The sequence below is a fragment of the Pseudorca crassidens genome, chromosome 9, assembly GCF_039906515.1.
Source record: "Pseudorca crassidens isolate mPseCra1 chromosome 9, mPseCra1.hap1, whole genome shotgun sequence".
Classification (NCBI taxonomy): Eukaryota; Metazoa; Chordata; class Mammalia; order Artiodactyla; family Delphinidae; genus Pseudorca; species Pseudorca crassidens.
The window spans coordinates 100478524-100496215 of NC_090304.1; the positions used below are offsets into that span (position 1 = coordinate 100478524).

Consider the following 17692-nt stretch of genomic DNA (forward strand, 5'->3'; position numbering starts at 1 on the left):
TTGCACAGCAAAGGAAATCCTAAACAAGACGAAAAGACAACCCTGAGAATGGGAGAAAATACTTACAAACGAATCAACAAAGGATTAATCTATAAAATATATAAACAGCTCATGCAGCTCAATATTAAAAAAACAACCCAATCCAAAAATGGGCAGAAGACCTAAATAGACATTTCTCCATGGAAGACATACAGATGGCCAAGAGGCACATGAAAAGCTGCTCAACATCACTAATTGTTGGAGAAATGCAAATCAAAACTACAATGAGGCATCACCTCACACCAGTTAGAATGGGCATCATCAGAAAATCTACAAACAACAAATGCTGGTGAGGGTGTGGAGGAAAGGGAGCCCCCTTGCACTGTTGGTGGGAATGTAAATTGATAGAGCCACTATGGAAAACAGTATGGAGGTTCCTTAAAAAATTAAAAATAGAATTACCATATGATCCAGCAATTCCACTCCTGGGCATATACCCAGAGAAAACCATAATTCAAAAAGACACATGCATGCCAATGTTCATTGCAGCAGTGTTTGCAATAGCCAGGTCATGGAAGCAACGTAAATGCCCATTGACAGATGAATAGGTAAAGATGATGTGGTACATATATACAATGGAATATTAGCCATAAAAAGGAATGAAATTGGGTCATTTGTAGAGACGTGGATGGATCTAGAGACTGTCATACAGTGTGAAAAAAGATTTAACAATCCAAAAAGAAGATATAACAATTGTAAATATATATGCACCCAACATAGGAGCACTTCAATACATAAGGCAAATACTAACAGCCACAAAAGGGGAAATCGACAGTAACACAATCATAGTAGGGGACTTTAACACCCCACTTTACCAATGGACAGATCGTCCAAAATGAAAATAAATAAGGAAACCAAGCTTTAAATGATACATTAAACAAGATGGACTTAATTGATATTTATAGGACATTCCATCCAAAAACAACAGAATACACATTCTTCTTAAGTGCTCTTGGAACATTCGCCACGATAGATCATATCTTGGGTCACAAATCAAGCCTTGGTAAATTTAAGAAAATTGAAATCGTTTCAAATATCTTTTCTGACCACAACGCTATGAGACTAGATACCAATTACAGGAAAAAATCTGTAAAAAATACAAACACATGGAGGCTAAACAATACACTACTTAATAACCAAGAGATCACTGAGGAAATCAAAAAATACCTAGAAACAAATGACAATGAAAACATGATGACCCAAAACCTATGGGTTGCAGCAAAAGCAGTTCTAAGAGGGAAGTTTATAGCAATACACTCCTACCTTAAGAAACAAGAAACATCTCAAATACATGCTTAACCTTACACCTAAAGCAATTAGAGAAAGAAGAACAAAAGCCCCCCCAAAGTTAGCCAGAGGAAAGAAATCATAAAGATCAGATCAGAAATAAAAAGAAGTGAAGGAAATGATAGCAAAGATCAATAAAACTAAAATCTGGTTCTTTGAGAAGATAAACAAAATTGATAAACCATTAGCCAGACTCATCAAGAAAAAGAGGGAGAAAACTCAAATCAATAGAATTAGAAATGAAAAAGGAGAAGTAACAACTGACACTGCAGGAATACAAAGGATCATGAGAGATTACTACAAGCAACTATATGCCAATAAAATGGACAACTTGGAAGAAATGGACAAATTCTTAGAAATGCTCAACCTTCCGAGACTGAACGAGGAAGAAATAGAAAGTATGAACAGACCAATCACAAGCAAGAAATTGAAACTGTGATTAAAAATCTTCCAACAAACTAAAACCCAGGACTAGATGGCTTCACATGTGAATTCTATCAAACATTTAGAGAAGAGCTAACATCTATCCTTCTCAAACTCTTCCAAAATATAGCAGAGGGAGGAACACTCCAAAACCCATTCTACGAGGCCACCATCACCCTGATACCAAAACCAGACAAAGATGTCACAAAGAAAAAACTACAGGCCCATATCACTGATGAACATAGATTCAAAAATCCTCAACAAAATACTAGCAAACAGAATCCAACAGCACATTAAAAGGATCATACACCATGATCAAGTGGGGTTTATCCCAGGAATGCAAGGATTCTTCAATATATGCAAATCAATCAATGTGATACACCGTGTTAACAAATTGAAGGAGAAAAACCATATGATCATCTCAATAGATGCAGAGAAAGCTTTTGACAAAATTCAACACCCATTTATGATAACCCTCCAGAAAGTAGACATAGAGGGAACTTTCCTCAACATAATAAAGGCCATATACGACAAACCCACAGCCAACATCGTTCTCAGTGGTGAAAAACTGAAACCATTTCCACTAACATCAGGAACAAGACAAGGTTACCCACTCTCACCGCTATTATTCAACATTGTTTTGGAAGTTTAGCCACAGCAATCAGGGAAGAAAAAGAAATAAAAGGAATACAAATTGGAAACGAAGAAGTAAAGCTGTCACTGTTTGCAGATGAAATGATACTATACATAGAGAATTCTAAAGATGCTACCAGAAAACTTCTAGAGCTAAATAATGAATTTGGTAAAGTTGCAGGATACAAAGTTAATGCACAGAAATGTGTTGCATTCCTATACACTCATGATGAAAAATCTGAAAGAGAAATTAAGGAAACACTGCCATTTACCATTGCAACAAAAGGAATAAAATATCTAGGAATAAACCTACCTAAGGAGACAAAAGACATGTATGCAGAAAATTGTAAGACACTGATGAAAGAAATTAAAGATGATACAAATAGGTGGAGAGATATACCATGTTCTTGGATTTGAAGAATGAACACTGTGAAAATGACTATATGACCCAAAGCAATGTACAGATTCAATGCAATCCCTATCAAACTACCACTGGCATTTTTCACAGAATAGAACAAAAAATTTCACAATTTGTATGGAAACACAAAAGGCCCTGAATAGCCAAAGGAATCTTGAGAAGGAAAAACGGAGCTGGAGGAATCAGGCTCCCTGACTTCAGACTATACTACAAAGCTACAGTAATCAGGACAGTATGGTATTGGCATAAAAGCAGGTACACTTTTCTAGTTAGGCACCAGAGCCTTGTAGAACATCCCTCTGCCACAGCAATCATGGCTGAGGAAAACTCCCACTTTCAAACTCATTCAGAAACAATGCTCTAGGAGCTCTATCTGTCCCTTCACAATTCTTTCTTTCATTCCATTTCTTTGTGAGATGAACATTGGGTTCAAAAACTGGGCTCTGCATCATTAGCTGTAGGATCTTGATTAAGTCATATAACTACTTCCTTATCTATAAAACAGGATGAGGAGACTTATCTTTTAATAGGAATTAAAGTACAGATTATGGAGTAATCTGTTATGGAGTACAGATTTTCCTTCTGAGAGACAAAAGGGAGGAGTCAAATTACCATGTTGAAAAGGGAGGAGTCAAATTACAAATTACCATGGAGTAATCTGTTATGGAGTACAGATTTTCCTTCTGAGAGACAAAAGGGAGGAGTCAAATTACCATGTTGAAAAGGGAGGAGTCAAATTACAAATTACCATGGAGTAGTCTGTTATGGAGTACAGATTTTCCTTCTGAGAGACAAAAGGGAGGAGTCAAATTACCATGTTGAAAAGGGAGGAGTCAAATTACAAATTACCATGGAGTAATCTGTTATGGAGTACAGATTTTCCTTCTGAGAGACAAAAGGGAGGAGTTCAAATTACCATGTTGAAAGTCAATTACCATGTTGTCCAGTAGGACAAGGTTTTGCCATATATTATTGTTTGTGTTTTGAAAGCAGCAAATAAATCTTCCTTTGCAAAGGTGAACCCGTGTTTTGCAGTTAGACAGAGAATCCTGACATTACATGTGACAATCTATTCTGTAGCCAAAAATACTATTGGTTAATTTTTAATCACAATCACAATCCACAGATATGTAGACAAGTTGATAACAATTTCAATTACATTTCTGACAAAATATCAGTTGACCAATACCATAAACAGAGGCGTTTGTTATTGGTGTGTATTGTGAAAGGTGAGCAGAATAGTGTAGCTGATACATTCTCAAGCATTCTCAAGAATAAAGAACCTTAGTTCAACAAAATATTCAATTGCTATATATATATGCATACTGAAAATCTAGAATAAGAGTGATTAATAAAAGAACTCTGATAAATTCTGGAAATATTTACAAGTTTAGCATACCCACAATTTTTGTCATTCCTTCTCTGTTTTATGAAATTGTAAGTAATAAATCATTGAAACAGGAAAGGGTGCTGTGTAATGAAACCAAGAAAGAAAAAAATTGGTTAGACAGCATACCCCTCCATGGCTTACCTTGGATGGGAAAGACACAAGAAAAGAAGTAAGTAGTGTTATCCTTAGATGGGAAAGGTTATTGGCCCATTGTCTCCAACTTGTATAGGGTTACTAAGGGCTGAGAATGACCCTCTAGTCCAAGAATAGGCCCATGGGGTTACATCATGTGGCAAGAAAAGAAAATAAAAGAAATTAGAGAAGAAATCCTGCCAAGAAGAATTTAGAAAGACAAATGAAGAAAAAAAAAGAATAGTAGGAAGAAAATAAAGTGGAGCAGGAAGAGAAGGAAAAGACAAAAATGGAGGTATAAATGGTTCAGCTCAGTTTGTAATTCTCTTCATGGTTTTCTTCAGAGCAATTTTGACATCCTTGTTCCTGAGGCTATAAATGAGAGTGTTCAACATGGGTACTACATTGGCGTAAAACACTGAGAAAAATTTCCCCTGACCCACAGACCCAGCAAATGATGGCTTGACATGAATGAGCAGCCCAAGTCTATGGAATTGACCAGCTGTTATTATGTGGAGCCATGGTGCTGAAGGCTTTGGACCAACCTTTATCTGATGGTATGTGAAGGATGTTGAAAAGAATCAAGGTATAAGAAACAGAGATATTGAAGCTAGATACCATGACAACTGTACCCACAACAACAGAAACCACAAGTTCATTGGCAAAGGTGCTGCTGCAGGAGAGCTGGAGGAGGTGGAAGATGTCACACAGGTAATGGTTGATGATGTTGGAATCACAGAAGATCAGCCTGATCATACACCCTGTGTGGACCACAACACCAGCAAACCCCGTCACATATGAACCAGACATAAGCAGAGAACAGACTTGAGGGGACATGGTGACTGTGTACAGCAGTGGCTTACAGATGGACACATAGTGATCACAGGCCATGGCTGTCTACACATAGCACTCAGAGTTGACAAAAAATCAGAAAAAAAATAGCTAAGACATGCATCCTGTAAAGGAGATGATGTTCTTCTCTGAAATAAATCTCTTTAGCATTTTGGGGTAAAGACACATGAGTAACAGAGATCAATAAAGGACAGATTAAAGCCGAAAAAATACATGGGGGTGAGAAGGTGTGAATTTAGACAAATTAGATTCATCAAGCACAAACTGCCTACCACAGTGACCATGTAGTTCACCAGAAACAGGAAAAACAAGAGTAGTTGGAGTTCAGGTTGGTCTGTGAATCCCATAAGGATAAACTCAGTCACAGAGTAGGCATTTTCCATAGCCATTAATTGCCCAATTGTGATCTGCAGGAACAGGGGTAGAAACTGACATTAACAATGGACTTTTCCTCTTTGTTTTCCAAGGGAGAGCTGGATCTGCTCATTTATAATCTCACTTTTATAAAGACATACATTAAGACATCCAAAAAGCAATGATTGATGATTCCTCATTTTCTCCTTTCTACCCTTACTACTGTTGTTTTTCTCTGTTCAGAAATCATGCTAGTAGACTCCCAGTGTCTCTGCATGTCATTTTCTCCCTTCTCCCCCATGTCCGTTAAGGATCAGGGCTGAAAAGAGCAATTAAACAGGTAGTGTTCCCCACAACCATTGATTTATGTAGTTTGGGGTCTGAAAAGAAAAGGGGGTTGATTCAACCCTCACCTTTTTTCTGAATGCTTCACTGCCATTGAACCTTAAGGCCCCTTCTGCCTTACAGTCCTGAGAGGGTCAAAGTTTCTGACAATGAAGGAGGCAGTATCCACCAGCACGGTCCTCAGTCTTTGACTTGCTAAAAGAGGTATGCTGGGGAACAAGCCATAATTTCTATTTGAGAATTTACCCAGAAGGTCCTCTTCACTTGCAAGGAGGAAAGCAACCTTATATGAGCTCCAGAACAATCAGTTGATTCAAATGAGATTCTCTTCCATGCCCTATAGTTCTGGGAAAATTGATTGGAAGCACAGAAAATTATTCTATCCCTCGTGATTTCCTTTCAAGTTAAGTGAGCCCACTGAGGGTAGAAATTACTGAGTTTGTGTTTCCATCCTGTAACATAGATCCTTGGAGACACAATGTTCTACTCAGTTTATAATTTCACAATGAGAATTCTTAACCCCCAATGCAGAAAAATTGGTGCCCCTTTTGTACTTTCTTCATCATCTCCTGGTGTCTATGCACAGTTCTAAAAAAGGAACATATGGGGCATGATCACTTGCCTTTACTAGCACTTTCCTAGAGCCTCTGGGATTGCATTAGTGAAATAGTGTATCATAGCTTTAGCACTGTCCATGCTTATGGATTTCACCTCTGTGAAGACGTGTTGTAGCAAAATGGTTAAAAGAATGTGCCCCTTAAGTCAGACTTAGTTTAAATCTGGCTGTTAAACTTCTTAATTGTAAGACCATAGATAATCATATAACCTCTCTGATCCTTGCATATTTTTATATACTTATCCCTATGTATATAAAATGAGGCTAGCAAAAGAGCTATCTCATAGGGCTGTTTTGTGGATTAAATTAGTTAAATCACCCAAAGTTTATTAGGAACATGCCTGACATATAATAGGAACCTGAGAAGTGTTCCCATTGCTATTAATCCATATTCATTATAGCAGGATTTCTCAAATTAGCGCTAATGGTATTTTGAAGTGGATAATTCTTTGTTGTGTTCTGTGTATTATAGGATAGATCACATGGTAGGGCACAAAACAAGTCTCAACAAATTTTAAAGGACAGAACTTATATCAAGCATTTTTCCAACCACATGGTATAAAACTAAAAATCAATTACATAAAGAAAAATGGGAAAACCACAAACACATGGAGACTAAACAACGTGCTACTAAAAAAGCAATTGGTCAATGAAGAAATCAAAGAGTAAATCAGAAAATACTTTGAAACAAATGAAAATGGAAACAACACAATCCAAAATCTATGGGATGCAGCAAAAGCAGTTCTAAGAGGGAAGTTTATAGTGATACAAGTCTTCCTCAAGAAAGAAAAATCTCAAGTAAACAACCTAATCTACCACCTAAAAGAATTAGAATAAGAAGTAAGAAAGCCCAAAGTCCAGGAGAAGGAAGGAAATAATAAAGTTCAGAGAGGAAATAAATAAAATAGAAATAGAAAAAACAACAGAAAAGATCAGGGAAACAGAGCTATTTTTTTGAAAGATTTTAAAAAAAAAAAAAGATAAACCACCAGCCAAGCTCACCAGGAAGAAAATATAGAAAACCCAAATAAACAAAATAAGAAAAGAAAGAAGAGAAAGAACAACTGATACCACAGAGATACAAAATATCATAAGAGAATGTTGCAAACAGTTATATGCCAACAAATTGGACAACCTAAAAGTAATGGACAAATTTCTAGAAACATACAACCTTCCAAGATAGAATCAAGAAGAAACAGGCAATTTGAACTGACCACTAGTAGTGAAATTGAATTTGCAATTAAATGTCTCCCGGGGTGGCGGTGGGGGAAGCCCAAGACTGAACAGCTTTACAGGGGAATTCTACCAAAAATATGAAGAAGAAATAATACCTATCTTTCTCAAACTGTTCCAAAAAATGAAGAGGACAGAACATTATCAAACTCATTCTACAGGGCCACCATTACCCTGATACCAAAATCAAGCAAAGACACTACAAAAAAGGGAAGGTAGAGGCCAATATCTCTGACAAATATAGATGCAAAAATCCTTAAAAAAATATTAGCAAACCAAATCTAACAATATATAAAAAGGATCATACACCATGATCAAGTTGGATTTAGTCTACAGTCACAAGGATGGTTCAGCATTCACAAATCAATCAATGTGATAAACCACATTAAGAAAAGGAAGAATATGGGCTTCCCTGGTGGCGCAGTGGTTGGGGGTCTGCCTGCCGATGCAGGGGATACGGGTTCGTGACCTGGTCTGGGAGGATCCCACATGCCGCAGAGTGGCTGGGCCTGTGGGCCATGGCCACTGGGCCTGCGCGTCCAGAGCCTGTGCTTCACGACGGGAGAGGCCACAGCGGTGAGAGGCCTGCATACCGCAAAAAAAAAAAAAAAAAAAAGGGAAGAATAAAAGTCACACAATCATCTCAATAGACAGAAAAAACATTTGACAAAATTCAACATCCAGTCATGATAAAAAACACTTAGCAAAGTGGGTATTGAGGGAACATATCTCAACATAATAAAGGCCATTTATGATGAATCCACATGTAACATCATAATGGTGAAAAGCTGAAAGCCTTTCCTCTAAATTCAGGAACCATACAAGGATACCAGTCTTGCAACTTCTATTTAACACAGAATTGGAAGTCCTAGCCACAGCAATCACACAAGAAAAAGAAATGAGGTATCCTAATTTGAAGGGAAGAAGTAAAATTGCCACTATTTGCAGATGACATGATACATTATATAGAAAATGCTGAAGTCTCCACCCCAAAGCTATTAGAATAAATGAATTCAGCAATGTTGCGGGATACAAGACTAACATACAGAAATCTGTTGAGTTTCCATACACAATAAACTATCAGAAAAAGAAAGTAAAAAATAAAGCCCATTTAAAATAGTTTGAAAAAGAATAAAATACATAGGAAGAAACTAAACCAAAGAGGTGAAAGATGTGTAATCTGGAAAATATAAAACACTGATAAAGGAAACTGAATATGATACAAAGAAATGAAATGATATCCTGTGCTCTTGGATTCAAACAATTAATGTTGTTAAAATGGGCATACCACACAAAGCAATCTAAAGATTTAATGCAATCCCTAAAAAAATACCTATGATATTTTTCACAGAACTAGAAAAATTAATCCTAAAATTCATATACAACCAAAAAAGGCCCCAAACTGCCAAAACAATCTTGAGAAAAGAAGAACAAAGCTGGATGTATTACCCTACCAGCCTTCAGACTATACTACAAAGCTAGAGTAATCAAAACAGAGTGGTGCCTGCACAAAAACAGACACACAGATCAATGAAACAGAATAGAGATCCCAGAAAAAACCCCACACATTTATTGTCAATCTACAACAAAGAAGTGAAGAATATACAGTGAAGAAATGACATTCTTTTCAACAAGTGATGCTGGGAAAACTGGACAGCTACTTGTAAAACAATGGGATGAACATTTCCTGACCATATACAAAAATAAACTGAAAATGGATTAAAGACCTAAATGTAACACATGAAACCATAAAAATCCTAGAAGAAAACATAAGCAGAACACTCTTTGACATAAACTGTAGGAATATTTTTTTACATCTGTCACCTAAGGTAAATGAAATAAAAGCAAACATAAACAAACGGGACCTAATTAAACTTAAAAGCTTTTGCATAGCAAAGGAAACCATCAACAAAACGAAAAGACAACATACTGAATGGGAGAAAATATTTATAAATAATATGACGGATAATGGATTAATAGCCAACATATGTAAACAGATCATACAACTCAATATCAAAAAAACACAAACAACACAAGTTAAAAATGGGTAGAAGTCCTGAACAGACAGTTTTCAAAAGGAGGCATATAGATGGCCAACAGACACATGAAAAGATGCTCAACATCGCTGTCAGGAAAGCGCAAATCAAAACAACAAAATATCGCCTCACGCCTGTCAGAATGGCTATTATCAAAACTCTACAAATAACAAATGTTGGAGAAGATGTGGAGAAAAGAAAACACTTGTACACTGTTTGTGGGAGTGTAAATTGGTGTAGCCACCATGGAAAACAGTATGGAGGTTCCTCAAAAAAATTAAAAAATAGATCTACCATATGATCCAGCATTTCCACTGTTGGAGGTATATCTGGGAAAAAAACAAAAACACTAATTTAAAAAGATACATATGCCCCAATGTTCATAGAAGCACTATTTACAATTGCCAAGATATGGAAGCAACCCAAAGGCCCATCAATAGACGAATGGATAAAGATATGATAGACAGATAAAGATGGAATATTACTCAGCCATAAAAATATTGAAATTCTGCCATTTGCAGCAACACGAATGGACCTAGTGAAATAAGTCAGACAGAGAAAGACAAATGCTGTATTATATCACTTACATATGGAATCTAAAAAAATAATACAAATGAATGTATATGCAAAACAAAAACATGCTCACAGATATAGAAAACAAACTACTAGTTACCAAAGGGCAGAGGGAAGGAGGGAGGGGCAGATTACATGTATGGGACTAAGGCTTAAAAACTACTATGTATAAAATAAATAATCAGCAAGGATATATTGTACAGTGCAGTGAAATATAGCCATTATTTTGTAATAACTTTAAATGGAGTATAATCTATAAAAATATTGAATCACTATGTTGTGCAAATGAAACTAATATGATAGTATAAATCAACTATACTTCGTTAAAAAGGAAACATAAATCTTAAGTGTATGGCTCAATGAATTTTACCTATATATCTATGCCCATATAAAATATAATTCAAGATACACATTTCCTAGAAAGGTTCCCTTGTTCCCCTTCTCAGTCAATACCCATCCCCTCCCCAGAGGTAACCACTATTCTTCTTGCCCTCCAAATACATCTGACATTCTAAATATACAAACAGAAAAGCGCTGGAGAAATAGGGAAATTAGAGAAAACAGCATCTACTTTAAATCTGTTTATTATCTTATTGGGGAGACAAGGTGTTATGGTCAAGTGTTGGAATCCTAACACCCCCAAAGGTGATGATATTGGGAGATGGAGCCTTTAGGAGGTACTTAAGTCATGAAGATGGAACCCTCATAATTGGGATTAGTACCTTATGAAAGACATCTCACAGAAATCACTAGCCCCTTCCACCTTGTGAGCATATAATGAGAAGGGAGCGAACCAGAAAAGTGCCCTCACCCATTTATGCTGATACCCTGATCTTGGACTTCCAACCTCCAGAACTGTGAGAAATAAATTTCTGTTGTTTATGTCATTGAGTCTGTGGTATTTTGTTACAGCAGCCTGAATGGACTGAGGTACAGGTTTAAATAAGCGCAAAAAATGTTGGAAAAAATATAGTTTATTATCATTAATATACACCTTTTTTCATCATAAATCTCATTAGATAAGTAAAACAATGTCTAACATATTTCTCCTAACTTAATGTGCAGTATTTTCCTTTAAAGTGATAAATAACAAACTATGCAGTAAGAGCTATATGCTCTTTTTAAAAATATTTGCTGTCATTGTAGATAATAACGAATGCAAGTTTTATAATAAACCAGTCAGCCCCCTTGCTAGGATCCTAAGGTACATATCCTAAGGTACATATTATTCCTTTAATGGTACTTTATTAACACCATCTTTGGCAATAAAAGGTGGAGCTACATATATTCTCTTCAATATTAAATGAACTGGGCTGATAGAGGCTCTCAGAAACAGGTGGTAAATTGTATAGATTTTGCCATTCTCAAAGGGAACAAGAAAGGGCAAAATATAAAAAGAGAGTTGATAAGAAATATAGAACAAAAGGGAAAGATCAGAGAATCTGATGATACTTCAAGCTATATACTAGTTTGTATTAAGACATTTTATTGAATCCCGTTCCCTATACCAGCAAGAGTATCGACAAGAATGAGAATATTTCTACAGTATTTGGCACTTCTGTGTTTAGATGAATAAGATATAATTTTAACTTTCTGTGATTTATGATTCACCATATTTGTCCAGATTAGGAATAGCTCAGAAGATGGAAGTATGAAAAAATTATTTTTAAAAAGGTCAGCATATTTATTCCTTTCATAAACATGTTATTCAGTAAACTGATATGAGGTGCAGGGGATACAGAGGCCAAATATGAGACAAGATCAGCAGTGAGGGAAGTGATAAGACAAGTCCATACCACATATAAAAAAATCTGTAGGAGCAACATGGTGATAAATACAGTCTTGAAAGACACCAGTAAAAATAAATAAAAAGTTGAATTTCTTTACATATCGCTGATTCAAATTAGAACATGGTTCTCCTCTGGATTCTTAAACAGGGATTTCCTCAGTGTCACTTTGATATCCTTGTTTCTCAAAATGTAAATCAAAAGATTGACCATGGGCACCACATTAGTATAGAAAACAGAATAAATTTTTTTCAGGTCCATAGATCCAGGAGAAGAATATTTAAGGTACATGAATGCTGCTGAACCAAAAAAAGAGAGAGCAATGATGTGGGAGTTACACGTGCTGAAGGCTTTCGATCTTCCCTGAGCAGATTTGATATGAAGAATGCTAGTAAGGATGAAGATGTAAGAAACTAGGATGGTGAAACTGGGTACTGTGATATTAATACCCACAACAATGAGAACTACCACCTCACTGACATAAGTGCTGGTGCAAGAGACTTGGAGGAGTGGGAGGATGTCACACAAGTAATGGTTGATATTAACATTGCAGAAGGTTCGTCTAAGCATGCACCCTGTGTGGGCAGAGGCTCCAGTAAACCCCATCACATACGCAGCCAAAGATAGCACCAAACAGACCTTATGGAACATGGTGACCTTATACAGCAATGGAGTACAGATGGCCACATAGCTATCATAGGCCATTGAGGTCAACATATAGCATTCAGAGATGACAAAAAAGAGAAAGAAAAACAGCTGAGTCACGCACCCAATATAGGAGATGATATTCTTCCTGAATACAAAGTTCATCAGCATCTGGGGGGTGAAAACAGAGGAGCAACAGAGATCAATGAAGGATGGTTGAAGACTAAATAGTACACGGGGGTGTGGAGGTGAGAATTTAGACCAATAAGAATGATCGAGCCCAGGTTGCCCACCATGGTGACAATGTAGATCATTAGAAACAGGTAAAAGAGGGGCTGCCGGAGCTCTGGATGGTCTGTTAATCCAGCAAGTATAAATTCAGTCACTAAGGAGTCATTTCTAGCCAGCATTCTCAACTTTGGAAATCTGTGAGAATAGAAGAAAACTACATTGATAGGGAACCCAGCTCTGTCCTTACAGACTCTCTTTTATATGAGCTTTACGAGAAAGAGACTCAGACTGGCAGAAATCACGTCTTCCTTTGCTTCACAGGGTCTGTAAGTACTGCAACACATACCCCTCTATGTTTAAATCACTGTCTTTTGTTGCATGAGCTGCATGGGACAAACAACAGCTTTATCTTTACTAGAAGACAGAGGGATGGGGTAGCTGAGGAACAAGGCTACCTGTTGATGGGCTTTGGTGGTGGGGTTGTATCCCCATCTCTCCATCCTATTCATCTGACGAGTCACTTTTTAGCTCCTACTCATGTTTCCATCACTCTACGAGTTATCTCAGTTCCCCTGTGATGACCTTCAAGAAAGAGAGAATTCCCACAGGGCAGAGACCATAACCATATTCTGCTTCCTAGAAGGGAGTTGCTAAGAGTCTCTCGGATTTTCAGGTACTTTACTACAAGATTCCATGAAGTCAACAATTGATAACAGGTATGGAGGAGAGCCTTGGTGGCCTAAACTTTATACTTAAACATATACTGCATTGTTTCCACATATTCTCCTCCTCTATTCCATCCTAGCTGAACATAGAATGAATAAAGGAAGGTGGATATGCTTTCCCAGGTTTTGTAGGATGGCATGAAAGTGAAATAAATTAATTTGGGTGCTGATTAAATTATCTGTTGTTAGTGAATATATATCAAGCTGTATACTTATTATGACATGTAAACTTGTACAGTACATATATTTTGACAAAAAAAATTTTTCCCCACACACACTGTATTTTATTTTTACAAGAGATAAATAAACTGACACCAAGTATTGTAAATGGATGCAAACAATGATTGCAATTACCAAACATGAAACACACTCATACTATGTCATAATATTGACATTCAGTCCAGTGATCCTCCACTGTAACAGCTCCTTTACTTTGCAGTGAAAATTGATTTGTATATTTTTTGCCTCTGAGTCCTTGTGGGATTTTTTTTTATTCAAACAGAAAGTCACAAAAATTGTAATCATCCTCAGCAGTTCACTCAGTCCCATGTAATTTTTTTTATCTCGATCTTTTGTTAGCACTTTTATGAATTCATCAGTTTTCCATTAGAGTTCTGAAAATGCTTATTCATTCAGTTCAGCAGTATAGTCAGTTACCAAAAACCTGTACTTGTCAGAGTCTTTTCCATGAATTCCTTGAAGATGAAACCCTTTTATAGGAACATTTTTGCGAAAGCATCAGAGTACACCCAGAACTGTCTGTAAATGACAAAAGACTTAAAAATGACCACGGTTAAAGATTTGATGAAAGTTCATAATAATGCAATTGACAAGGAAATTTAGTTATTTCTGAGATATACATTTTAAAGTAATAACTAGAATTATGACTTATAACATTATACCAGAACATATAAGATTTTTAGAAATTTCATGTAAGGTCTGAAACATTTATATTAACATATTTCCATACAAATAACTCTGGCAACCATAGACACTACAGAATTAAACATAGCCAAAATCCTAGCCAGGATACCAAAAATTCTCACCCTAATAGCCATTAACTAAGTGGTTAGTACCTGAGACAGCACATTATCTTTCAACAAAATATTACAAGACAAAGAAACAGTCTTAAGAGGTAATGCAAGCCACAGAACCAGACTCAGATAAGAATGAGATGTAGAAGTTATTGAACAGGAAATTAAAATGTCTATAATGAACATATTAAGGACTCTAAGGGAAAAATAGACAATGTGTAAGAATCAATGGGTAAACAGAGAGATGGAAACTCTAACAAAAACTATCAAAAGAAAATGCTAGAAATAAAAGGCACAGTAACATAAATGAAGCATTCCTTCTATGTGCTCATCAAAACCCAACACAGTTTAGAAAAAGAACCAGTGGCTTGAAGATCAGTCAATTGAAACTTCCCAAAATCAAATCCAAAGAGAAAAAGAGTGAAAAACAGAACATTCAAAAACTCTGAAACAACTTCAAAAGTGAAAAAATATGCATAATTGGAATATCAGAAGGTGAGAGTGAACGGCTGATCCTCCTCTTCCTTACATTTTCTTGAGAAGTGATTTATATAACTAAGTTAATTTACACTTTTAAATCATTTACATTTCTTTTTTGATTTCTTACTATTATCTCCATAGCTTTATATGTTGTTTGCCCTTATGAGGATTTGGCATCAATAACTAACACAGATTTCATTCAGGAGAACACGCTTTTACGCAAAGTCTTACTCAGTGCAACTTGGACATCTTTGTTCCTGAAAAGATGAAAAGATTCATCATTGGCCCCACAATGGTGTAAAAAACTGTGGATACTTTATCTCGATTCAGAGACACAGCAGGAAAAGGCTTCAGTTACATGAATGCTGATGATCCAAAGAAAAGAGAAACCAGAATTATGTGAGAGCTGCAGGTACTGAAGGCTTTGGACCCACCCGCTGTAGAACAGATGCAGAGGATGTTGGAGAGGATCAAGGTATAATAAATGGAGTTGGTGAGACTGGGCACTATGACATTGACACCCACCACAACGAAAACCACGAACTCATTGATGTAGGTGCTTGCGCAGGAGAGCTGGAGGAGAGGAGGAATGTCACACATGTAATGATCGATGATGTTACCATCACAGAAGGAGTCTCAGCATGCACCCAGTGTGGGCCATGGTACCCACAAGCACCATCGCGTATGCACCCACCATCTGCGTGAGGCAGACCTGATGGGACATGGAGACCTTGTAAAGCAGGGGCTTACAGAAAGCCACATATCGATCATAGGCCATTGACGTCAAAATACAGCACTTTTCAATAACAAAGAAGGAGAAGAAACAAAGCTGAACCATGCACTCTGCTTAAGAGATGACGTTTTGGTTTACAAAACTCATCAGTATTTTAGGGGTGATGACAGAGGAGTGGCAGAGATCAATGTAGGAAAAGTTGAAGAGAAAGTAGTACATGGGAGTGTGCAGGTGAGGGTTCAGACCAATCAGAATAATCAAGCCAGTGTTCCCCACCACGGTGACCAGATATATTCCTAGGAAAATGAAAAAGAGAGGCAGCTGGAGTTCTGGCTGTTGTGTTAAACCCAGCAGGGTAAACTCAGTCACTGAAGAGTCGTTCCCTGGGGCCATTCTTCCCTAGGACATATCTGTGGGAACAGGACAAAGGGTAACATTAAAATGAGTACCCAGCTCTCTTCACCCAATCCCACTATAATGAGGTTGAGACACAGAATAGGAGAATGAACCCAAGCCAACCCTCTGTGTGCCTTTGTTTTCTCCTTTGTGTAAAGGCTGAGGGAATTTTTAAAGATAATATATATCAAAAACACTAACGGGCAAGTTCTACAGGGATAAGATTCAGTAACCCTGTGACCACTCATGACTACAGCATCTTTGCTCCACTTCTGCTTTGATAGCTTACCAGGCCCACCTAATGATCAATGATTGTCTCAGCAGACAGAAGGTGTGTCATTTCAGGGAGTCCTTGGCTTTCTGAGATGAGGTTTGGAAGAATAACATGACAGATAAAATTCAACACTCACCCTTTTACATGGGGACCTCAATCCTGCTGGATTAACTGAGCTCAGAGAAATAAAGTAACTTCCATCCTCCCAGACTGTCAGACTTCCACAAGCTCTCAGAAAGGTCCCTGCTGAATGCAACATAGACTCAGATCAAAGTTGCTAAGCTCAGAGAAAAGAATGTAATTTCCATCCTCCCTGAATGTCACAAAGAGGACTTCCACAGACTCTCAGAAAGGTCTCAATGTCTCTCCCTGACTGCCTAGACTCAGATCAAAAGGCAGATTTGGGTCAATACAGGAAGTTTTCAAATGCCAAAATCAAGGTCAGCTCACTATGAGAGGCCATTAGGAACCATTCGACATTTTTACTTCTTTTCTGACACAGGATTGAAATAATCTAAGTGCAAGCTTAGAAAGAGTAATATGGCAATGGCTGGCAGAATGGACTGGCATAAGAGAGACTGGAGGCAAGGTGACTCGCAAGAGGCAATTACAATAGTCAATGAATGATAAAAAATTCCCTGAATTAACAGTGCTATTGTGAGCAATTCCAAGAAACAAACACATGCAAGAGACACTGAAAGGAAAGAGTCATCAGAACTTCTCACAAAGGGGATAGCCCAAAGATATTAGCCTAGGTGCTTGGTTAAATTATGGTGTTAACTACAAACAGAGAGAATTCAGAAAGAATGGAAATATTCATAAACAATAGGCATTCAGCTTTGAACATGGTGATCTTGAGTTGCCAGCTGGACAAGCAAGTAGAAGTATACAACCTAAATAAGGCTAAATAATGCTCAAGAGGAAGACCAGAATCTGAGAAAAAGATTTGGGGACCATTTCCACAGAGGTTAAAGCCATGGAATCAGGTGAACTCAATGAGAAAGAATAAAAAGAAAAAGAGCAGAGAGGCAAGAAATACATGTGGGAAATCCCTCA

The 17692-nt window shown here is 37.1% G+C and overlaps 1 protein-coding gene and 2 pseudogenes across 1 annotated transcript; all 3 read right to left on the bottom strand.

Moving 5' to 3' along the window:
- Positions 1-4633: 4633 nt before the first annotated feature.
- On the bottom strand, positions 4634-5563 carry LOC137229750 (olfactory receptor 8C8-like; annotated as a pseudogene).
- A 6666-nt stretch (positions 5564-12229) lies between these two features.
- Positions 12230-13179, bottom strand: LOC137231186 (olfactory receptor 8B3-like). The gene is given in 2 exon segments (XM_067751704.1): positions 12230-12978; positions 12981-13179. Coding segments are annotated over 2 exon segments (942 nt in total). The 5' UTR covers positions 13174-13179.
- A 2253-nt stretch (positions 13180-15432) lies between these two features.
- On the bottom strand, positions 15433-16359 carry LOC137229751 (olfactory receptor 8B3-like; annotated as a pseudogene).
- Positions 16360-17692: the final 1333 nt, after the last annotated feature.